Here is a 25,644-nt window from a genome sequence, read left to right on the forward strand (position 1 = left end):
TTAGCAACTGTCACATAGACTCCAATTGTAAAAAACTGCCATTGACTTTACATTTGGACATACTAACAATATTCCAATTCATACTAGAAACATACTAACAAACACATTAATCATACTAGCAACATGCTAATCATACTAGACACCAGTGGTGTATTCCTAAAAAAAAAACGTGGTGTACTATTACCCACCCAACGCGCCCATGCTGTTTTATAATTTTACCTGAACTTTTTAGAGAGACATCATTCAGTTGACTTACGAAATTCTCACAGCTGCTGTGGTCGTCAGGGAGCGGGGAATGGCGCAAAATATAATCAAAAATGCACCAATTGCAACAAATTAATGAGTTAAAAAAAAACATTTGGTATACAGTTAAAGGGGAAGTCTAATCAGCAAAACAAGTGAGTATACCGAGGGTATACGCAATTATCGATCCTCAGAAGTCGTAATACCCAAACAGCATGTGGAAAAAAGTAGGCATACGGAGTATACGTGCGTATAGCCCCAACTACACCACTGCTAGACACATACTAACAAACATACTAGAAATCATGTGGAACAAATTACCAAAATCGATCAAGGAAATAAAAGATTTAAGGAGGTTCAAAAAAGCTATCAAAATATGGTTGTTTGATGAGGATAATTAATTTGCATGGTGGACGAGGATGTTTTATTTTAGGTTACTTGATGGTGAAGAGAGTTGCAGCTGGAAGGTCATCCGCTGCGTAGAATATATGCTGGATAAGTTGACGGTTCATTCCGCTGTGCCGACCCCTGATTAATAGAGGGACTAAGCCGGAAAGAAAAATGAATGAATGAAGGAATGTATTTGTGAATTATTTAGTTCTTGTTTAAAAATGTTGAGGCACTGTTTGTTTTATGCATCATCTACATTTTGAAGCCAACAGCAGGGACCGCAATGTAAACAAGCCAAAGGCTTTATTGTGTTTTTATCCTCGACAGTTTTTATTTTAAAATGTGTGGGATACTTGTGTTTTTGTACAGCTTGTCTAAAATCTGTCAAAAATTCAAATTCAGATCATACTAGACACATATTAACAAACAGAAACATACCAACGATATACCAATCTATATTAACAAACACACTAGCAACATGCTAATCATACTAGACACATACAGTACTAACAAACATACAAGAAACCAATCTATACTAACCAATCTATACTAACAAACACTAATCATACTAGCAACATGCTAATCATACTAGACACACTAACAAACATGGAAACATACCAATCTATACTAGAAACATACTAACAAACACGCTAATCATATTAGCAACATGCAAATTCATACTACAACCATGCTAACAACATGCTAATTTAAACTAGAAACATGTTGGCGACATGCTAATTCATACTTGAACCATACTACTACATATTTAGGTGACCAATCGACATGTGAAAAACTAATTATAAAGTTGATTGAACCTGAAATCATTTTTTATGCTTTTTTTGAACAAACAAGAAAATGCCTGAATTAAAAACAGTTTGACTTTGGTTTTTGACCCATTTTTCATTTTCTAGACCAAACTGAATAAAATGGAAGACATTCAAAACAACCTTTACCTAATAGTCCTATGATTTTTGGCATAAAAAAGACATTATTGGCTTTACAATGTATATTTGTATATCACCTGAAATATACCCATGCAACTTAAGACCGGAGCACCTGGAGGAAACCCACGCCAACACAGGGAGAATATGCAAACTCCACACAGAAATGCCAACTGACCCAGCTAGGACTTGGAAAAAGTGACCTTCTTGCTGTGAGGCGACAGTGCTTACCGCAGAGACTTCATCAGATTAAAAAAAAAAAAAAAAGTTAGACAAATATAGTCAACTAAGGAAGATGGTTAAATATTTAAACACTCCATGTTCCTGAAAAACATTTCACCCACAAGCAACAACAAGTCACAAAAATACGAGATCATACAAGCCTTAGATCACAGGGTGCATCAACAGCAGTGGTTGAGACAAGTATGAAACACAACAGCAGTTATAGAGATATGAAGCACATGTATGAGAAGCACTGATTGTCCCACAGGACCTCACAGAAGCAGCTGGTTACAGACACAATACAACATTAATATTCAGATGCAGACATGGGAACGCTTCTTTAAAGTTATGAACACAATTAAATCCTTTTCATCATCATTAGAATTAATCCGATGATACAACCAAGCTCAAAATAATAGAAAAGTGGCCTAATTAACCTCTATTAAATAGCATTTGAAAATTTGCGATATGAAATTATACTGTACATAAATTTAATGCCATTTTCTTCCTTGCGGCACAAGAAATAATATGGGAGCTCAAAGAATGCTTTTTTTTTTGTCTGTTGTTATTGACTAGTGGGTAAACATTTCCACGTAAATTCTGGAAATTAATACTCAAAAATATTGTACAGCAGTTCTCCTTTCTCAGATGCAAATTTGTGTCATCAAAAAATAAATTGCTCTTTCTTCTCTGTGCAATTTCACACAGGAAACCAAACAACAGACACATTAACCTTGCAAATCCTCTAAATCCTTATGAAGGAGATTCAGATTTCTGGGACATCGATTAAACACTGCATTTATAAAAAATCTCATTTTAAATCTGCAATATCCTAGTGTGAATGCATTGCATCGGAGCCGCCAGTGAAAGGTGAATGCAGGTTCTCTCTAAACAGTCATTATATTCACCTAGAGATTCTAATGAATAGCTAATGAAGTCCCTGGAGATCTTGACCAACAACAGAGATAATAAAAGAATTAACTCAGAGGCGACAACGGAGTCAAATGTGGGGACCATTTTTGTCGAGTGTCTAATACATAGATTGTTAAGTGGAACAATGTCTCCATCTACTGGCGATATTAATACACCATCATTTCAAGAGATTCTCAATGCATTTCTGCTACCAAAACAGACATGATCTGTGTTGAAGAATAAAGCGAAAATAAGCTAGTTAATTGATGAATCAAATACCAAAATTAGTTTAAAAATTCACCACATTAACAATAATAATATTTTACATAAAGCAATGTTTAACATTGTAAAAAATAATGACTAAAAGTCAAGACAACAAATATTTAATGTTGCTTTAACTTATATTTTTATTTATTTCATTTTTATTTTACCATTATTTAACGAGAAAGAGTTTAAATCTCAATGAGACTTTTACAAGAGAGACCTGGGCAAAGTAAAAGCCATACAGTAAAACAACTTTAAAATACACAACACCACATAACATTTCATCAGTCCTCTCAACAAAAACAAAATCACAAGCGTCCAATACCACATTCTTTAAAACGCCTTTAAATTCACCAAAATACACAATTTTATTTAGTTTTAAGTCTCTTTGCAAATTCCATGCCCAAGGTGACAAAAAAAGGAAATGCAGTTTTTCCCAGCTCCGTACAAACTTGAGGTATATTAAAAAAGCTAACAAAAGGCAAAACTTTCACCTAAAAGAGCTTTATAGATAATGTACCAGTGCTGTTTTATATGTACAGCTAGTGATGTCAAGCCCATCATCTCATTTAAAACGAAGTGTGAGATTTTGTATTTGTAATAAAACACAGAAGCATGATAACAGAATCAAGCCTTCTTGTTCGAATAGAAGAGGCCGCAAGCATATATAATATCCCCACTATCAAGCACAGATTAAAATTTTTTTAAAAAAGTAGCTTCTACAAGTTTTTAAAAAGTAAAATTAGATTTAATTCTAAAATAAAAGCCAAGTTTCATTTTCAGCCTCCTAATCAGATTAGCAATGTGTACATTAAATAAAAACTTATCAATCCAGATACCCAAGTGCTTGTGAGAGGTTACTCTTTCAATTGTTTTTCTATCAGACGTGGAAATACGAAGATCAAATATTTGATCGTGAGCTTTTGAAAAAAAAAAATCATAAACTTTGTTTTCTGTAAATTTAAAACTAATTTTGAACTAACCAGAGCATCTTCCAGTGACTGAAATGCAATCTGAAGCACTTTCACCGCCTGTGTTATAGATGGAGCAAGTGTAAATAACTAATTTTAATAAAGTTAATTAGGTTGCAACTATATATATTTTTAATTATGCAAATTGTAACTTAAACATTTTTTGCTGCCTTTTCAATTTAATCAAAATGTTGAGTTACCAAAAATTTTAGATTAATTTTTAAATGACATATTTCAAATGTCATTTTTTTTAAATAACTCAATAATAATATTTATTATTATTATTATTATTATTATTATTATTATTATTATTATTATAAAAGTAATGCATAGAAAAAGCTTTTTTTTATCTAACATGAAATCATTTGCAGCCTGGTTGCCAGAATTAAAGTTTTTACAAATAAAATACTAATTAAATGAATTTATATAATTTTTTTAATTCTAACTTAAAGTTAACTTAAAAATCCAAGCCTAAACCTAATTTTTTTAGAGTGTATGACAGATTTTTTTTTACAGTATAATAAATTAATAATATTACCAATTTTCCACCCAAAAATGTAGATGGAAAGTAGATTTTAGATTCCTAAAATGGCATTATATTTCAAATGTCATTTTTAAAAATACCTCAATATTATTATTATTATTATTATTATTATTATTATTATTATTATTATTATTATTATTATTACAAAGGTAATGCATAAAAATCTAACATGAAATCATTTTTAGCCAGGTTGTCAGAATTCAAGTTTTTACAAAAAAAAATAATACTAATTAAAAAAATTATATATTTTTTTTTAAATATTATAACCTAAAGTTAATTTAAAAACCCAAGCGTACTAAAACTATCAGCTTCGTCACACAAGGAAACACCAAAAATATTCCAGTCTATAATGCTTTGTAATATTTTGCTCGGCTTAAATTATGAGAAAAGTGCCTTTATTTTGGAGACTGATAAAAGTTCCAACCGGAAGTCTGTATATTGTTGTGAAATTCAAAGTGTTGGAGGGTTTCGTACTTTTCGCTAGTGAGTTTACAGGTATTTAAGTGAGTTTTAAATGGATCTACCCTGCCAAGATTGGGTTCGTCATGTCGAGCAGAAATGGGCTGAACTGAGATCGGAAGAAACTGAGCGTTTCTGCCTTCTGACTGATATAAACGCCATATTCAACTACGGGCTGTCACTAATATGGTCAGTCTCCTGCACTGTGGAGATGTTTATAAATTAATTGAAATGGTGTTTGATAGCATGAATAACATTAACCTCTTTTTACGTTAAATGCTGCAGTAGTTATGGTTTCGGTTGTTCAATTAAAGTGACATTCATGTCAATGTACAGTTTAGCAAGAAGTAGCATTACATGTTTTTTAAGCAAGTTAAATAACGTTAAATATTCCACCTATTTTTTCGGATTTGTCCATAGCTCAGTCCGGATGATCTCAACACTCTGTCCAGAGTCTCAGAGAAGTTTAATTTACTTATATTCTCTTTTTAGTAGTTGAAGATTCAGTTGTTCAAATAAAGTGACATTCAAGCCAGTTTAGCAAGTAGTAGCATTACCGTTACATGTTTCTGCGTAAAAATAAACATGCCACCTACTTTTTCGGATTTGTCCATATCTCAGTCCGGAGGATCTCAACACTTTGTCCAGAATCTCAGAGAAGTTCTCCGTGAAAAAGTCTCCTGAAACAGCTTCTGAGTTTAGACAGCAAGGTAACCTCAGCTTCAAAGTCAAGGATTACACCGCCGCAGCGCTTCATTACTCCAAGGTAAGAAAAAACGGCATATCTACTTCGTATTATGTCCGTATTTATTATAGACAGAGTTATTTTTTCCATCTTATTTATTTAAGCATGGTTAAAATCACGTTACTCCTGCTTGAAATGCATTTCCCGCAAAGTTTGCTAGCACGTTTTGCTCTGTCGTTAATTAATTGTAATGGCACCTATTATCAATTTATCGTCATAGCAACAGTTTATCAACTAATGGCGTGAGTTTGGGGCCTGAGGTTTGAGTGCATTCAGACTTTTGTTTATCGGGATGGTTCACCCAAAGCTGAATATTCTGTCATTATTTACTCACATTTAACTTGTTCCAAACATGTCTGGCTTACTAATTTCTGTTGGACACAAAATAGTATATTTAGAAGAAAGCTGGAAACCTGATTAAGTACACATGAAATCGAAACTAACCATAGATATATACACTAGATATCGCATACGAACTCTGAGCATGCGTCAATAGCGCCGCCACATGAGTACAGTGCTCCCATGACAAATGTCGTTCAACTGCACTAGTCAAGATTAAAGCCAGTGTGAAGATGCTGGGCTTTAGCGCTGCGTACGGGTATAGTAACAAGAAAACAAAGCACAAAGGCAGAATTTTTTGTAGGTAAGATTTCGTTTTTTACGTTTTTGTATGTTATGAACTATTGTGCTAAACAAGTATTGATGATAATGAGCAATTCCATGCAAATGTCAACCTTGCCATGAAAGAAATTTAGTTTTCACCAAAAATACAGTAACTGTTTCTATGTTTTTTTTTTGTGCAAAAAAAGTATTGTACAGTACTGCAGAAATACTCAAAATGTCTCTGTCAACTATTGTACTTGATTTGCCAAGTCACACAAGTGGCAATTTCACATCTGTCACATCCATAACGGAGAGATGTCACATCCATAACAACACTTTTTCCTCATTAATGCAAAAATGTCAAATAAAATAAAATTAATAATTTTTGTTCTATAGAGAGCCGACTATTATCCTTTTGATTAGCATTATTTATTTTGGGTTGCGCAGTTTTAATTCACAGAATTTCTACAAAGTATATTGTATACTGTAAACCCGCAAACTTTTTTGTCCCATCCATAAAGCATGTTTATTTTCCTCATTTAAAGTACAAAACATGTTTACAGATTGATATTTTTCTGATCCCTTAACCCTGTGGTTAGTTGTTCTGGAAAATATGAACAGATGTTTCAATATAATGTTAACATAGACTTTGTGTATTTATGTTTTGAGTTTTTACTGCAAATGTCACATCCATAACGCTAGAATTGCTCTAATACTGTGTCTTACTGCACTGACAATAAGGCAAAGTAGCACCAACTCACACTAAATATGATATGACATGGCTAAAAACTGGTCATAAACAAATATTTTCTCAATTCAAATGAATACGTCACAACTTAACAAGCGGATTCCCGATCTTTCTGAATTAAATGTCTACTTTACTACATCCAATCAGCTTTCAGTAGAAAAAAAAACAGCCACACCCACTTTTTTTTCTCATTTAATATTCTGCTTCTCTAGGAACTGCGTCACAATACGGAAAAATGGTTGCAGCTTCTGGTTCATACAGACTTTAACATTAACTTCCATAGTATTTGTTTTTCCTGCTATGGAAGTTTATGGTTAACGTTATTTAGCTTCTCCAAAATGTATTCTTTTGTGTTCAACAGAATAAAGAAACTCAGAAACTTAAGGGTGTGTAAATCTTCATTTTTGGGCGAATGATCTCTTTAAGTCTAGCAAGTCTAAAGTTAAGTAGTCTGAAGCAGCGGTCACACGGCACTTTTCGCCCCCCATAGACTTCCATTCATACGCACCCGAATGCGACAGACTGGAAATGCTAGCTCGTGCGACAAGTTTTTCAGTTCGCTGTGTTTACAATCAAAGATCAAAACATGACCTCTCTGGACAGAAATGTAAAATATGAGCCGCTCACTTTTTAAAATGTCTAATAATCTTGTTTAATCCTGCCCCTTTTCGCAGCGCCCTACAACAGAAATGTGCAGGCTCAAACTCTAGTGTGACCGAGGCATGACTTTTATTAGACTATGTTTTAACCAGTATGATATTTGATGAATATTAAAATAAGAAACAATCCATGTTTTTGAATCCAATGAGATGAAAGCAATACTGCAGACATATTGTCAATAAAATGAACCAATGTAGTTCAATAAACTATGATTTTTGAGTTACACTGTTAACAAGTTAGATTTCGAATAACAGTAGGTTGGTAAGCATGGTCAAAGTCCCTTTAAGGCAAGTCATTTCACTCGGCAGCCATCTTTGAAACGCCTCTCAGACAGTATGCTCGGGCATTCTGTTTGAATGGGGAAACATCAATTTGCTTGCTAGGCTTACGATTAAGATTCATATTCAGAATCACCAATAAATTTAAACAACGACCGTCCCTTTAGTTTAATTTCTAAACCTCTGTTCCAAGCCCCTCCCCCAGAGTATCGTCAGTCTATAGCGATTGATGATTGGCTCCTGTACTAGAAGGTAGGCTTTTTTCACCATATATCGATCAATGATTGGCTCCTGTACTTGTGGGCGGGGCTTTATTCACCATGTTGACAGTTACACTTTTCCCTATTCAAAAAAAAAAACAGTGACAAGTCTTGTGTATTCTATAGTCCTTGGCACGGTATAATCTGTTTTTAATGTTTCAGGGTGTTTGCCATGCTGACAAGAATACAGATGAGCTCTCCTTGTGCTATGCTAACCGTTCTGCTGCCCTATTTTACCAAGGCCGTTACCAAGTGAGAATCTGTTTCATGCCCTATACAAAATGATCAATATTTTTTGAAGCATGCAACACACATCTGACACATTTTAATGAGTATTTCTTTATTTTAGGCATGTCTTGAGGACATCAAGCGATCTATGGAGGCCGGTTACCCAAGCCACCTGCAGGACAAACTACAAACTAGACAAGCCGCCTGCCAGAATCAGCTGAGAAAAGCTGAAAAACCCAACAAACCATCTACAGATCATCAATTATCACCATGCCAGAAAACTATAAACTCTACTGCTCATCTTTTAGATGGTGTATCTGTTTATTTCAGCTCTGACAAAGGTCGCCACATATTAATCATGGAGAATAAATCAGCTGGAGAAGTTGTGCTGGAGGATGAAGCGTACTGTTCTGTGCTAATACCAACTAGCACATTCAATACAGGAACCAATAAGGCAGGAAAGACATTTGGTACTGAAGATCGACACTGTCACCACTGCCTCAGCCAATCACTGAGCTTTGTGCCCTGTCCAAATTGTAGTTACGCTCGATATTGTGGAGAGAGCTGTCGAAAAGAAGCATGGGATCAATGGCACCAATGGGAGTGTCCAGTTGGAGCTGATCTGCTGGCCATTGGGGTTTTGGGCCATTTAGCAATAAGAGTGGTTCTTAAAGCAGGACAAAATGAAGTTCAAATGGTGAATAAAAACTCAGAAGAGCATGTGACCACTTATAAAAATGATTCACCAGTCCAGTTGAGTCTCAGAGGGGACTGTAGAAAAAGTTTAGACCATACAGACTGTTTTCATGGCAGCTCATACATGGGCATCTACAGCCTTTTACCACATGTGGCACAACACTCACCTGCTTCACGCTTCTTATTGGCCATCACCATGGCTGTGATTTACAAGAAGCTCCAAGGTGAACCCCCACCAAGCATGTGGACATCTTTCAAGGACGAAGGAGTTAAAGCAAGCTGGCAGCCTGAGATGAGCATGCTGGGAGCCACAGCTCTGAGGCATGTGATGCAGCTTCGATGTAATGCTCAAGCAATCACTGCTGTTAGGGTCAAAGGTACGACTGGACTTTCATTTGAAACTTCATTCATTCATTCATTCATTTTCTTTTCACTTAGTCCCTTTATTAATCTGGGGTCGCCACAGTGGAATGAACCGCCAACTTGTCCAGCATATGTTTTACGCAGCGGATGCCCTTCCAGCTGCAACCCATCACTGGGAAACACCCATAAACACTTATTCACACACGTACACTACGGACAATTTAGCTTCCACCTACAGCGCATGTCTTTGGATTTGTGGGGAAACCGGAGCACCCGGAGGACACCCACATGAACACGGGGAGAACATGCAAACTCCATACAGTATTGCCAACTGACCCAGCCGAGGCTCGAACCAGTGACCTTCTTGCTGTGAGGCGACTATGCTACCCACTGCACCACCATGACACCCTCATTCGAAACTTTAAAAATGTTAAATTTTACTGTTTCTCCATCAACTTTTGTTTATTTGTTATTATTTTTATATTTGCCAGCATTTTTCATGATTTTCACCTAAATTTGACAGCTTGCAGAATAATATACAGTATGACCATAATATCAGGGTGTCCCCAGGGTCTTAAAACATCTTAAATTTTAAAAACAGAATTTTAGGCCTTAAAAAGTCTTAATTTCACAGAATAATTGACTGGTAGGTCTTAAATCATTTTAAGCCAGTCTTAATTTTACTATGCCCATGTAAAGCTTCTCAATCAGGCAAAAATTCATCAAATCACCAACAATCTATCTCAATAAAACAAAGTTATATTTATAACTAATATTATAATAGCTAATATAAAACTAAGCTAATTTAATAAAAATTAATCTGAAAGTTCTCCATGTATTTATAGACCATATTGGTGGAAGATGCTGACCTAGATAGACTGTTGCATGTGCATACATTTAGTTTATTGTAGTTTTTAAAGAGCTTAGTAGTGTTGAAAAAAATTACTATGTATTCAACTAGGGGTTGTTTGCTTGTTTGACAGATTATGTAAAATAGTGACCAAGGAATACCTATTTTTTTAAGGACAAGTAAAAAAAAATTCCACTAGACCAACTGGGCCATTAGAAAAAAAAATTGCATATAGACCTGTATAAGTCTAAAATATCATTCATAATGGTCTTAATAAGTTCCTAAACAGTCTTAAATTTTACTTGGTGAAACCTGTAGAAATAAATATGAATATATAAAAATAATCAAAACATTCATGTTTTATTAGTACTTGAATGCAGATAAGATTTTGACAAAATTTTGACAACAAAAAGAGACATTTTTCCCCCAAATTCGTCTATTTTCGAGATATGTAGTATATCACACACACTGCACAATATAGAAAAAAAGAACTGACATTGCAATATTTGTTTTTCTTCAATATAATTTGACTCTATTTGGAAATAATTCATAATTTTACAGAAATTGAGATGATTTTGGTGTCCATCTGCATTAAATATACAAAAATATACTAAATAAAATAAATGTAAAATAAATTAAAACAGTGGCTCAGTGGGTTAGCACTGTCACCTTATAGCACGAAGGTCGCAGGTTTAAGTCCCAGTTGGCCAGTCGGCATTTCTGTGTGGAGTTTGCATGTTCTACCTGTGATCGCGTGGGTTTCCTCTGGGTGCTCCGATTTCCCCCACAGGTCCAAAGACATGCGCTATAGGTGAATTGGATTAGCTAAATTGGCTGTAGAGTATGAGTGTGTGTGAATGAGTGTACTGTATATGCATGATTCCCAGTACTGGGTTGCAGCTGGAAGGGCATCCACTGTGGAAAACGTATTCTGGATAAGTTGGCGGTTGACCCCTGATGAATAAAGGGACTAAGGCGAAGGAAAATGAATGAATGAATAAATGAAAACAATACAACGAAGATAAAAATGAAACAAACATCGCTTCATGGAATCGTTGCAGTCTAACAGTATTGAGGTACAGAAATTCAATAATAATATGTACAATAACACTGCATCATCTTTATTGTATAAATAACCCCAATTAATCTTTGTTAAAGTGGAAATCTTTATCATTTCTTGTGTCCAAATGATTTAAATTTGCTTGAAATTGTACAGTCAGAGGCCTTTAAAACCCATCCAAATAAAGAGCTTTCACACTACTAGATTATAGCTATTACACATTGCAATAACTCCACAAATCATGTGTTCTGAACTCTGGTTCCTGGTTAATTATAATCCCAACTTGACATTACAGATCCTGCGATGTGACTTTTGCAGATTCGCACATTGCAGTATCGATGCTGAAACTAAATTGTTCAGCCCTAATACACACACATATTATTTTGTTCAGAGTGACAGGGCTGGATTATTTCACTGTGGCCATGATAATGTAGGGATTAAGCCAAAAGAAAGTTGTAAAGCTTAATTTTTTACAAGTGATGCAGTGTACATTTTCTCTGATCGCCTTGTATTTTACTTCGGAGACCCAGGATAGCCAGAAGTCCTTTAACTCATTCGGGACATAGGGCTAGGGCTTCCCTTACCGTAATACATTGAAAATACAGATTGTCGTTAAAAAAACCCAATGGTAGAGGGAAGCATTGTCTTTTAATTGACAAGATAATCAATAGTGGGGAAAGAGCTAATATATTTGATTATTATTATTTTTTTTTTTCTCATTTCTTGCAGAAGAAAGTGGCATTGCTGTTCAGTCCAGTAGTGAAATCCGTATTGCCACAGCTATATTCCCTGTGCTCAGCCTGCTTAACCACTCCTGCATTCCAAACACAAGCATCTCCTTCACTACAGGATTTAAGCCTGACCCACATAATCAGTTGGGCTGTTCTGAAGGTCACTTTGACCATCCCAAGGGCTCTCGGTCCGGTGTGACGGTCACTGTACGTGCTTCAAAAGACCTCACTGCAGGACAGGAGATTCTGCACTGTTATGGTATTGTGTGATCCTGTAAATTCTGTTTTAGTTTTGTTGGAGGCTCGTGCAGCTTTGCTTTCATAGTTTGATTATTTTTTCACAGGCCCTCATTGTAGCAGGATGGAGGTGAAGGAGCGTCAGCGCCTCCTGCTGGAGCAGTACTTTTTCCACTGTGTATGTCAGGCTTGTCAGCGAGACCGGTCAGAAGATAGCCTGAATGCAAAAGAACACACAGCATCAGGGCTGAAGTGTGTGAAATGTGGAAAACCTCTTCAGGTAAAGATTTTCAGAAAGGTCTAACTGGTAAACCTGGGGTGTCCCAATTTTGCTCCTGGAAGACGAAGTTCAATTAAATTTAGCTCCAACACATGTGTTTTCTAGTGAATCTAAAGCTTCGATTATTTGATTTAAGTGTGTATAATTACGTTAGAAGCTAAACTTCGGGTTGAACATTTGTGGCATCTGTTATTTGTACCTTGCTTAAACAATCTAAAATGACTAGGCAGATCCTGTATCTTTTAATCTTGAGAACTGATCTCTGACTAATTTGGCTTATCAAACATTTTTGAAAATTAGATTCAAATATCTTGATGAATTGATCTGATATTGCTGCATGTGCTGGGGTTTGTTGACCAGGACAGATCTATCAATCTATTTAAACAGATCTCAATAGACTATATATAAAGACTTCACACGTAAGTTTGTCAAGAGTATAGTATTTAGCAATTTATTTAGCTTTACCTTTAGAGCAGATTTTCTTCAGGATAGCATCCATGTTTTCTTTATTCCATGGAATAATGTATAACTGGATCTTTAAATGAATTTAGAATTTTGATTTTTGAGAAGTGGCTGCATCAAGTCACTCATACATTAGCTCTCAGCATGTGTATGAGTTCCTTAATTATATAATTGTTCCTTCACAAATAAAATCTCTGAATGAGAACAATGGCCATGACTATTATCATGCACTCTCAGAAATTGAGCTAAACTGGGGTGGTACCTTTTCAAAGTATGTGTATCTAAAAGGTCCAGATCTTAAAAGTATAAGTACATAAAGGGTACATATCAGTCTCTGAAAATTACAAAAATGTTCTCTTTAACAACCATGGGAATATGTGTACCTTTTTATGTGTAACGGTTTTTAAAATACTTTTAAAAATGTATTAAATAAAATCATTTTTTTAACATAATTTGGTAACACTTTATTTTACTGGTCCATTTGAGTATTAGTAGACTTAATATCTGTTGATACAGACATTCAACAAACATTTAACTGACTATAAGAAACTTTGCAAGTACATGTCAACTTACACTAACCCTAACCCCAACCTAACAGTCCACATATAATCTATTGAGTATTAGTTGCAATGTAACTTAAATTCAACAAACAGACCATCAAAATAAAGTGTGACCTATAATTTTACAATATTGTTATTTTCCTTCGTGTAGAGATAATTTACAGTTTTAACCAAAAGAATGACCAGTCTGTAAGATGAAGAAGAGCCTGAGTCAGAGATTCAAATAAATAAAGTTCACTGAAGACAGTTTTGCAGTTTCATCAGCAGAAGCCAGCTTCAGCACTCGCAATGAGTTCCTAGGCCGCTCTGCTTACAATCACAAATCAATAAGAATTATAAAACAAGACCAGAAAAGGTGTGTTCCAGTTCCGATTAGTTAAAACAAAGGTAGACAATTCTAAATATGTACATCAACAGGTTCAATCTGCATCCAGATAGGAATGGCGACAGGAGGCTTGGGTCAGGTTGCCCGTAAACAATTAAGAGCTGGTCTCAGATCTTTAGAACTGACCCATCTCATGCATATACACACGCAATGGACAACCTGTTATAAAAACCCAAGGTTGTTTCTTCATAGTCTCAGCTGTCTTATCAAACTAGTTCAAAACTGGTATGAACAGCATTCAGGCTGCTATATTTTTACTACACAAAGTCTATCTTGCATAAGAAGGAAAATCACTTTAGACAGTATTAACACATAATTTCACAAAGAGGAAAACAGTTGTTTTTAATCATCAAGCCCTTCAGTTCCACTCAAGGTCTCCATGACCTCTGACCTAGTTTGGAGGCTCCTGAAAATACAGTTAAAATTGACAGACAGAGAGGAGCAAGGACACTGAACATTCTTACATTAAGCAGTGTGTTAACTTATTCATTAGTCAAAATCATTTCAAGGTGAATACTTATTCAAATAATCATATTAATAAAGTAATGAGAAAAAGGATAAACGTTGATTCATGTTGGGACGGATTGGAAGGCAGAAATCCGAATCCATCATTAGTTTAATACAGAACTCTTGGAAAAAATATTCAGAATTTGCTGCAGCATATATATTCTTTCAGTATCACCTTGACTTAAAATGACACGATCTAATCTGGTTATAAGAAATAAGCCTGCTCATATGAAGAACTGACCCCTGATGTACAAGCTTCAGAGTTTTTCTATTGATGTTTTGAACGTCTATTCTGTATATTTCAGTCCCGTATGGATGAATACACATGCTCTCGGTCGTCCTGCGGTCATCAGATCAGCAGTGCTGATGTGCAAAACAGACTTCAGGGTTTTCAGCTTCTTTTGGATGAAGCCGTTCATCTCATGGAGCATGACAGATTAAGTACTGCCTCAAAATGAATCATAATTTGTTTTGTATTAGGGTGAGATAGATATCCATAAATACACAATATGTTCCATGTCTTGCAGATGAAGCCTTGCACATCCTCCAATCAGCTTTTTCTCAGGCAAGCAGTATCCTGACAGAGACTCATCCTCTCCAAGGAGAGCTAGCAGATGCTCTGGCTCGACTGTATGCCAGCACAGGTGAGAAGAACAGCCTGATATGACTTGTTTCATAAAGGGATGGTACCCTCATCGTTGTACCTTATGTACCCCTAAATGGTTCATTGTACATAATCATTTTACATGAACTCATTTAGCAGACGCTTTTATCTTAGTAGAGAGGAGAAGATCCCAGTATGCTTTTTCATTCTTCGTTTGAGGGCAAAAAAAAAAGGTTTGATACTGTTTTTGACCACTCCAACACCCTTGTGTTTAAATGGGAGTGCAGTATGCTGAAAGATACAAGTGGGTCAGACAAAGGTGTCTTAACCCAGGTAGCAAAGAATTCTGGCCCAGATTTGGCATAAATCTGGCACAGCAGGCATTCATCCGGCAGTGGCATACAGCATGTGGGCCAAACATGGGCCTGGTTTGGCAGAGGTGTCACCGTCTTTAAGGCGGCACACAATACTTGGGCCAGATGTAAAATGTAGTATTTGGCCCAGATGTTAATAATTGATATATGGGCCATGTGAGTCTGGTCTATCTTGACCCATAAAAAACACATTTGTATTATTTTCAAATAAAAATAAAAAATTCTACCTATCAGGTCGCTTCGAGGAAAGGCACGCCCATAGCACGCCTAAAGTGCAATGATTCATGGGTTTATCAATTTCATTGCAGTCGTGACACACCAACATATCTGGCTCAGTTATGGGTTATTAACTTGGCTAAGACTTGGCCCAGATTTGGTCCATGTTTGGCTCTTGTCTGGAAGCACAGACTTGGTCCAGTCATGTACCGTAATTCACTGCGGCATGTGGGCTAAGCAACAGCTGATTGTGTGGGCCAGAGCTGGGCCAGAGATATTTTGCTATGTGGGAAGAGTTTGAAATGATATGAGCTTAAGTAAATAATTCTCTTTATTGCAGACATTAGGTCCAATAGTACAAAAGACAGACAAAACAATACAAACCACACAAAATACCTTAAAATATGCCAATATTTCATCAATGGTGACTAAAAACGCACCTCAGTAAGCCTAGGGTTTATTAACAACATTAAAATGCTATTGTGAGATTCTCCAATCAACAGATAAACTTATAGTTCAACTCAAAGCAAAAAATGATCGAACTCCTACCTTACAGTATAATTCACTTGCACTACAACATCTATGTTTTTAAAGAAGAATCCTCATACAATCATTTTATGCAACCTGCAGCTTATGGAGACTCTCTTTTTAAAATTATGCCACCGAGGAGCTATGTATAAAGAAGTGCAAAAAGTTCTAAAGAGGTTAACCTTAACCTGCTCTGAACACAAATAAAACTTTCTCACCAGCATATTTGCTTGAGCATACAACTTTTGACCTTCCATGTGCATATCATAATCATCACACATATCTTCAGTAATGACATGCCCTCAGTGGTGTAACGTAACAAATTACATATACTCAAACTACTCCAATTGAGTAGTTTTTCTCAGGAGTGGTAATTTAGTAAATGGTTTTAAAATGTGTACTTTTACTTTCCCTTGAGTACATTTTTAGTGCGGTACTTTTACTCCACTACTTTCCTTCAATCTGCAGTCACTACTTTATTTTCTCTTGTCTATGGGGATTAGAAAAATCACTCCTGTAATTCCTGCCCAATCAAATCGCACATAGAAGGTAAATCGCATCATAATGAACTACCTCAAGACATGAGCGATTTATAATTGCAGCAAACTGTTTGGAAGCATTAAAAGTGTCCAAGAAGATGTCCAAAATATTTACACGCGTTGACCCAGAGACTGTTTAGATGCATGTCACTGATGAGAAGATGACAGATGTTTACTGTATGATGACCGAAATGGCCTTAAACACCCAGCAGGCACAAGACGTCAACATAACGTCAGGTTGATGTTGTACCCCAATGTCGTGGGGACATTGCATTCTGTTTGAAAATGAAAATCGAGTTGACGTCAGAACCCAATGTTAGGCAGATGTCACTGTCAAACGTCCAACCTAAAATCAACCAAAAATCAACCAAACATCAACCAAACGTCTAATGATGTTACAGCTTGACGTTGTGTGGACGTTACCATTTGACGTCTATCAGATGTTTGATTTTAGTTGCCACACCTGAAAAATGAATGTCAGTATTTGACGTCAATATGATGTTGGTTTAAGATGTTGGCTTGACTGTATTTTGGTCACTGTTTAACACAAGCTAAAATCAACAAAACATCAGCATCATTTGACGTCGTTATTGGACATCAAAATAACATTGTTCTTAGACGCTGGCTAGACATTGAAATTTGGTCACCTGACATAATCATAACCTAAATCTAACCTAATATTAACGTCTTATGATGTTGTGCGCCTGCTGGGCAATAACTAAATGCACTACAGAATGTTACGTTTATACACATCCACAAATTACATGTAAATGCATCAGCTGTTTACAGCATAATACTCACTACTCTTGAATATTTTTGAAAGGGCTACTTTTTACTTATACTTTGAGTAATATTTAAAACAGATACTTTTACTCTACTCGCACTACATTTTTAGGCAAGTAATGGTACTTTTATTTGAGTATGATTTTTAGTACTCTTTCCACCACTGCTTGCCCTAAATATTTAAGTTTTAATAACATTTAATACATTAAAAAAATGTAAACATTTGCCCTGACAAATAAAAATCTGGGAAAATCGTATGTCTACATTTTTTGGTTCTACATGTCATGTAAACACTCATTTTTTTATTATATAGCACATCATATCTCAAATCAAATATTAAGCAGCTGGTGAAAACCAGCACTACCCGGGGAAAAGATATGCATACATGTAATGATTTATTATAGCATCACCAAGCACACAACCAGTCCTACTATCACTTAATTCCTCAGGCAACTCATTCATGTAAACATTAAAAAGAGCAGGTGAAAGTAAACATCCTTGTCATACTCCATTACATACTTTAAATGTATCAAATACAGTATTGCCTCACTTAATTCGCATACTTTAGTTTACCAGAAAGTTAAAATTCTTAAAATACTTTATTAGTTGTTTTTTTAAGGTAAGATTCAGGGGTACTGAAGGTTTAGGGATTAATCACTTTATATAATCACCTATTTATTAATCACTTTATATGATGTCTATTATAAGTACACAGTAAGTGCATGCAATTAGGACTTAAAATAAAGTACTACAGAGTTTAAAGTACGGAGACAATCTATTCAAAATATTTGATTTGACTAGATCCATAACTGGTTGAAACTCAACATTTACACATTAAGCTTCGTTTACTTTTAATTGAATTGACTCTCTGTGATTTCCAGAGCCTTTAAATCAACGAAATGTCCCACTCACAGGCTTTTACCCCTAAACGTAGGTATAATTTATTCAAAGTTTTCTGAATATTTTCCTAACAGGTGAATGGAGTCTGGCTGCATCTCATCTGAAGCGCAGTATTGTTGCCATTCAGGCTCAGTTTGGAGAGGACAGCATTGAGCTGGGACGACAGCTTTTTAAATTAGCTCAGCTACATTTTAACGGGTAATAGTTTAACACGTCAAGCTCTTTCTGATGAGATTTCAGCACCACTTTCTTCTTACTCCAGCATCACTTTTTTTTTGACAGAAGGGAGGGTGTTGCGGCTCTCTCTGTGATTTCCAGAGCCCGAAGGCTGCTCTCTCTCCACTGCGGCCCTCACTGTGAAGACCTGCAGGAACTGAGTGAAATGGAGTACTGTCTGCGAGGGCTGCTATGAAATAATCACTGAAAATTGACAAGCTTCTTTTTTTAGTATACTGTGTGTAAAATCGGATTAAAAACCACGAATTAACAGTGTGATCTGCTATTTTATTATATATTATATAAATTTAAAATTCATTTCTGTATTCATTTCTTATTCATTTCTGTAGCACATGATGTATAGATATACAGGAATTTCACATGAAAGATTTATATTTGGGGTCATTTTTTAGCTTGCAAACATAATTTTGTAGGCCACTAGATGGCGGTCTTTAACAAAAATGATGAATCCAATCATGCGCGTGAGACGTAAAGCGAATTACCAAAATTAATGTCACTCACTGGAATAAATAAGATTACATTTATTTTAATGTATAACTCATGACTGCTCAGAAACAGAACAAATAAATGAACACATAGGTGTATATATATATATATATATATATATATATATATATATATATATATATATATATATATATATATATATATATATATATATATATATATACACACACACATATACACATATATATGTATGTATGTATATTGCTTTAAAATTCGATAAGCTTTCACTTAATAGACAGTCAGCAATGTGATGCTAGCCTGTTACTGGTAACAACCAGGGTGCGAATACAGGGCGGGGACCAATTATCACTTGATCTCCCCTTAAGGACAAATTTAAAAAAAAATCATGTATGGGGGTCTGCCCTTTAACAGTTAAGAAATAGTTTGCTCTGATCTGTATCTTAAATAATATTAGTAATTAAAATGATAGAAAACTTAAATAGACCACCCCTATAATGGTTCATACCATCGTGAATGCACGTTAGCACCTGGTTTGTATTAATGGTTCAGGTTTGAATCACTGGTTTGAACCGGTAAGTCTACAGCACCAACAGAGCGTAAGTGTTCACAAAACATGTTTCTCGTAAAATAGGCATTTGTAGGAGTCCGTAAAACTAGACACATAGTTTGTATTTTGTTCTCTTGCTCGCACATGGAAGTTAAACAGTAAAATAAAAATGGTCATGGTCATCCCTTAATAGGTGCAGGAATGCAAACCTGTCACTGTGTATTTAATGTAACAAATGTCATTGAGAACCACTCAATGTGTCTCAAAACACTGAACATAATAACAAGTTTGATTATTTAATTATATGTAATTGAATTAAATATATAAATTTGGTTCATTTCTACATATTATCGTCTGTGGGGTATAGAGTACTGAAAACTTATACTTAAGTTAAAGTACCATTACTTGCCTAAAAATGTAGTGCAAGTAGAGTAAAAGTACCTGTTTTAAATATTACTCAAAGTATGAGTAAAAAGTAGACCTTTCAAAAGTACTCAAGAGTAGTGAGTATTATGCTGTAAAAAAGCTGATGCATTTCTATGTGATTTGTGGATGTGTGAAAACGTAACATTCTGTAGTGCATTTAGTTATTGCCCAGCAGGTACACAAGATCATAAGACGTTAATATTAGGTTCGATTTAGGTTTTTTATGTCAGGTGACCAAAATTCAATGTCCAGCCAGCGTCTAAACAATGTTATTTTGATCCAACAATGACGTCAAATGACGTTATTTGGTTGATTTTTCAGGTTGTTAGAAACTGACCAAAATCAAACGTCAAACCAGTATCTTAAACCAACGTTATGTTGATGTCAGATATTGACATTTATTCGTCAGGTATGACCTAAAATCCAACATCTGTTAGCTGTCATGGTGGGAACGTCCACACAACGTCAAGCTGTAACGTCATTAGACGTTGATATTCGGTTGATTTTAGGTTGGACGTTGACGTAGGCCTGACATTGAGTTCTGATGTCAAACCAATTTTCGTTTCCAAACATAATGCGACATCTCTACGACATTGGGGTACAATGTCAATCTGACGTCATGTTAACATTTTTGTCTGCTAGGTGTTTAAGGCCATTTCGGTCATCATACAGTAAACATCCGTCATCTTCTCATCAGTGACTCGTATCTAAACAGTGTCTGGGTCAATGCGTGTAAATATTTTGGACATCTTCTTGGACACTTTTAATGCTTCCAAACAGTTTGCTGCATTTATAAATCGCCCATGCCTTGAGGTAGTTCATTATGGTGAGATTTACCTTCTATGTGCAGTTTGATTTGACAGGAATCACAGGAGTAATTTTTCTAATCCCCATAGACAAGAGAAAATAATGTAGTGACTGCAGGTTGAAGGAAAGTAGTGTACAGCACAACAAATGTACTCAAGGGAAATTAAAAGTACACATTTTTAAAACTATTTAGTAAATTACAATTCCTGGGAAAAACGACTCAATTACAGTACTTTATACACATTACTTTACACCACTGATTATCGTACACAGTCAAAAATCTTGACATTCCAACCGTCAATGTATAATTCCCACCCTGGTACTAACGTTAGTCAAACGATACGTTGAGGTTGTAAACATCGTTTGCTGAGGCTGTGGATCTTGGATAATAATGTTGTAAATAATGTTCTGTCTCTTGCACAGATCTATTGTGCTTAAGACCTCAATATATCACCAGTAGTGATGGATGTTCAATTATTTGGTCTGTGGCCTACGTGCATTTCTTCTTGATTTTCCAATAGCTATTGACTTGTATTATATGAATCTCCAAGGACCATTATTTCAGCTAATAATCTTCTTTAATGTTCGACTTGATCAAACATAAAAAGGTCGCCCATGTTGGATTGTGTGATGGTAAATAAATTAAAAGCAAATAGTATTTTTTGGGGTGTAAACTTTGGTGGGGGGGGTATATGGTGTCAAAGTAGGTTTTTAAAGCATGTGCAACTAATAGTTCCTTTAATAAAACTGATATATTAGTTTAGCAGCAGATAAATCCACTCCTCTCCTGCAAGTTTGGTCAATTATCCAGTAGTGGCCATTGATGCCATTGACATGTTGGGTTGCTAATGGACTCGTAATAGAGCATAACCCACGGGACGATCTCTGTGTGCACAAGAAATGAAACCCACTTCTCTAAACTTCACCTTCAAAACTAATGACAGCCAGTAAAGGAGAACCGCAGCCAGTAGATTTAGCAGTTTCATTTGTCTCTCAGTTTTTTCGATACTCTTTTTAGAAATGTGTTTTTATTTTCCAGTGGTTGGTTTGAGCCTCTGGTCAAGGTTCTTGCGTCGGTAAATCTGTTTAACAGTCGGGGGATAATGTGATTATATATCTCAGGAGAGCAGACACTGTGGTGTAGTGTGTGTGTGTGTGTGTGTGTGTGTGTGTGTGTGTGTTCGTGACCTCATGTTGACATTCAGGGCCATTCAGACTCTCAGCAGGCTGATAATCAGCACGACTCAATGTGTGACCTCCATGTAAGAAATAACTTTTTATGCTTAAGGGCACATTTATGGTAGTTTTATGGAAAGGGATTAAAATTTAATACCTTGGAGATTAATGAAAAGATTTAAGCGCTTATATGAAATATCTTTTATATACAGATAATATGATTCATAAACTTACAAGTACAGTACAGAGATTAATGGGTTATGTGGGTGTGTGTTATGGGTCAATTAATGTTCATTTTTGTAAAAAATAAATAAATAAAAAAGGTCCCCAGTTCACATAAAATATCTGACTTTTTTTCATTTAGCAACTAAAATAAGCAATAATATACATGTATGCAAATTAACAAAATTAATAAATATTGAATAAATTAATAATAAATAAAGTTTTTTTTATTTTGGTAAACCTTTGTCATGTAATAAAATATAATTATAGGGTGTCACGGTGTCGCAATGGGTAGCATGATCGCCTCACAGCAAGAAGGTCGCTGGTTCGAACCTCGGCTGGGTCAGTTGGCGTTTCTGTGTGGAGTTTGCATGTTCTCCCCGTGTGGGTTTCCTCCGGGTGCTCCGGTTTCCCCCACAAGTCCAAAGACATGCGGTATAGGTGAATTGGGTAGGCTAAATTGTCCGTAGTGTATGAGTGTGTATGGATGTTTCCCAGTAATGGGTGGCAGCTGGAAGGGCATCCGCTGCGTAAAACATATGCTGGATAAATTGGTGGTTCATTCCGCTGTGGCGACCCCTGATTAATAAAGGGACTAATCCGAAAAGAGAATGAATGAATGAACCTGAACTATGTGAAGCTGTGAGGATGGTACTCTTTGGATCTTAAATGTAATTTTTTTTGTTGTTGTTTATTTATTTTTTTTTAAAAGGTATTGTTCTTCTCACTATCTTTTATGTTTTCTCTCATTACAAAAAAAAAAGACACAAAATAAACAAAATAAAATTCACATGATCTTTCTGACTATACATTCTATAATAAATCTGGTGTTAATGGAAGAATATATTCTCCATGTCTCATTAAACTCATTCATTGACTTTTATACACAATGTAGCTGTTTGTCTTGTTGGTATGATTACATGCATTACTACGGATACATGTTAATACACAGCTGTTAATCAATTCAGTGGGCGCGGAAACCGCACTCCTACATCACATTGCAGTGGGCCTGCATGGGAGGGATTTGGATTCTCTTTTAATGTCAGTAAAAAAATAGAGATTTATTGTCTTTGTCACCCCAATACTTTGGACACACTATACACACAGTTCTGTCCAATCAGCTTACAAAAGATTATTTTCATCATAGGTGCCCTTTAAATGGCCAAAAAACAAACAAACAAATTGATAGATAAATAAGTCCAGGAATCACCGCTGGAGAACTGCAGAAGTTTATAAATATAATCTGCAGAACCACAATCTGAAATTCCTTACATCAACACAAATTATTTGGAAAGGTTTCAAGAAAAAAGCTTTGACTCATCCCATTCATTCAGGTTTCTGCTATAGTACTCTGAGTACAAGATAAATACATATTTCCGACTTTTCTTTACTGATGTTAATGTAGAGAGGGTCAGTTTTATTGGAGGGTTTCTGTATCTGACAGAGGTGCAGCAGAAATGAGCAGCTCACTTCATATCAGATGACTTTATCCGTCTCCTCAGGCGTTTGCATTCATCCTGACATTGTCTGTGCCGATTAAACACAACCGAGCAATGGAAAGTGTGTCCACGATGCCAGTGTTTATTGCTGACGTGGATGAATTAAACAACAAACATCAGCCCTAAACCTATCTGAACACTTAAAGCTAATGCATTTCTTAGAACTATAACTACCTTTCTAAGCCATTTTATTCACTTACAGTTACAGTATACACTACTGCAGGTATGAAGAGTAAAAAAGGTTAAACTCATTTCAAGAAAATGGCCTCAAACAGATGTACTGTAATAGAAATCTACTGGCACAAATTGATAAAACACTATAGAAAGAAATATTTAAAGATGTATTTTAGATGTTTTCCTGTCATTAGACAGAAGTGTTTTCTGTTTATTTATGTTTGTGACTTGTATTATCAGACCTTGATCTCTGCTCTGTCGACTTTTGAGGTAAAAAATTCTACTTTACATTATAACAAAGTGACTTTTATTCACATTTAAGTAGTTTGAAATGATATAATGTATAAGAAATGGTGTATAGAGATTTAAGTCTGTAAAATGACAGCAAATGTAATGGAAGCTTGTTACATGGTATTTGTACGGTAATATACAACACCAACATAGACAATATATCACTTTAAACTATTACAAATGTTCATAAAAGTCACTTTTTAAAAAATATTTCAAGGTTAAAAATTGTTGGAAGAAAGATCAAGATCCTAAAATGCAATTCAAAAGCATAAATAAACTGCAGAAAATTAAAACATGAATGCCAAAATATAGATAACTGCTAATTTACACATGCTTTTTACTGCGTATCTTCCATTAACAAACATTATTGGCTAAATGTAATATTTGTTTGTTGGTTTACTTGCTTACTTTTTATTGATTCAATTCTCTTTGCTGATAGTAAGGGAAAACTGGAGAATTTTCCAGAATGAATTTAAAGATGCTAACGTGTTAAACGGACCTGAATCCTACACTTAGCTATTGGATTGCTATCAGTCTCAGATGCCTCTTTGAGGGCCTTTCCACATGCTCTTTTAATGATCGGATAGCTGTCTGATCAGTAAAAATGCATGAAGCAATCAAGTAAATATACCACTTAGTTTAACAACCACAAGGTGTTCAAGTGGATTTTTTTCTCTCAGAATATCATATATAATATATTATAAATATAACTTAATCATTTAAAACCTAACAAACATACTTTATTGCTCTAAAATGCCTCTTAGTTAACCTTTTTTTCCAGATATTAAAATACACTAGTAAGATTTACAAAATAGCACCAAAATGATTATTTATTAAAAAATATATATATATTATTTACATATTTTTAATATATATATATATTTTTTATTATTTTTAATAATTTCTGTAATTTATTTTTTATCATGTATTTCATTATTTTATATTATCTACATATTTATTTTTTAATATTATTCAATATTTCTTTATCTTAATTATATTCTATACTTTATATATATATATATATATATTTTATATATATATATATATATATATATATATATATATATATATATATATATATATATATATATATATATATATATATATATATATATATATATACACCAACAGAAGATAAAAATAGTAGTCAATAGTTCCATAAAAAAGGCAACAGCATGTAAATAAAAAGCCATCAGCCTTTCAATTTTCTTTCCATAGGATTGGTGCGTTTACATTAGATTAACAATACAGCAA

At 34.9% G+C, this 25,644-nt stretch overlaps 1 protein-coding gene across 1 annotated transcript; it reads left to right on the forward strand.

Moving 5' to 3' along the window:
• The first annotated feature begins 4,916 nt into the window (after window positions 1-4,916).
• On the forward strand, window positions 4,917-19,030 carry smyd4 (SET and MYND domain containing 4). The gene is made up of 10 exons (XM_056467589.1): window positions 4,917-5,135; window positions 5,568-5,712; window positions 8,403-8,492; window positions 8,590-9,541; window positions 12,167-12,427; window positions 12,513-12,685; window positions 14,905-15,040; window positions 15,127-15,243; window positions 18,618-18,741; window positions 18,826-19,030. The coding sequence occupies exons 1-10, from the start codon at window positions 5,002-5,004 to the stop codon at window positions 18,953-18,955; spliced, it is 2,262 nt and encodes a 753-aa protein (XP_056323564.1). The 5' UTR covers window positions 4,917-5,001; the 3' UTR covers window positions 18,956-19,030.
• Window positions 19,031-25,644: the final 6,614 nt, after the last annotated feature.

This window comes from Danio aesculapii, chromosome 10, assembly GCF_903798145.1.
Source record: "Danio aesculapii chromosome 10, fDanAes4.1, whole genome shotgun sequence".
NCBI lineage: Eukaryota > Metazoa > Chordata > Actinopteri > Cypriniformes > Danionidae > Danio > Danio aesculapii.

Excerpts from the sequence above, each read along its gene's own strand:
- smyd4 (XM_056467589.1), top strand. The coding sequence starts at position 5,002 with ATGGATCTACCCTGCCAAGATTGGGTTCGTCATGTCGAGCAGAAATGG. Across the intron at positions 9,542-12,166 it reads CACTGCTGTTAGGGTCAAAG|AAGAAAGTGGCATTGCTGTT; the intron begins GTACGACTGGAC and ends CATTTCTTGCAG. Across the intron at positions 18,742-18,825 it reads GCTCAGCTACATTTTAACGG|AAGGGAGGGTGTTGCGGCTC; the intron begins GTAATAGTTTAA and ends TTTTTTTGACAG.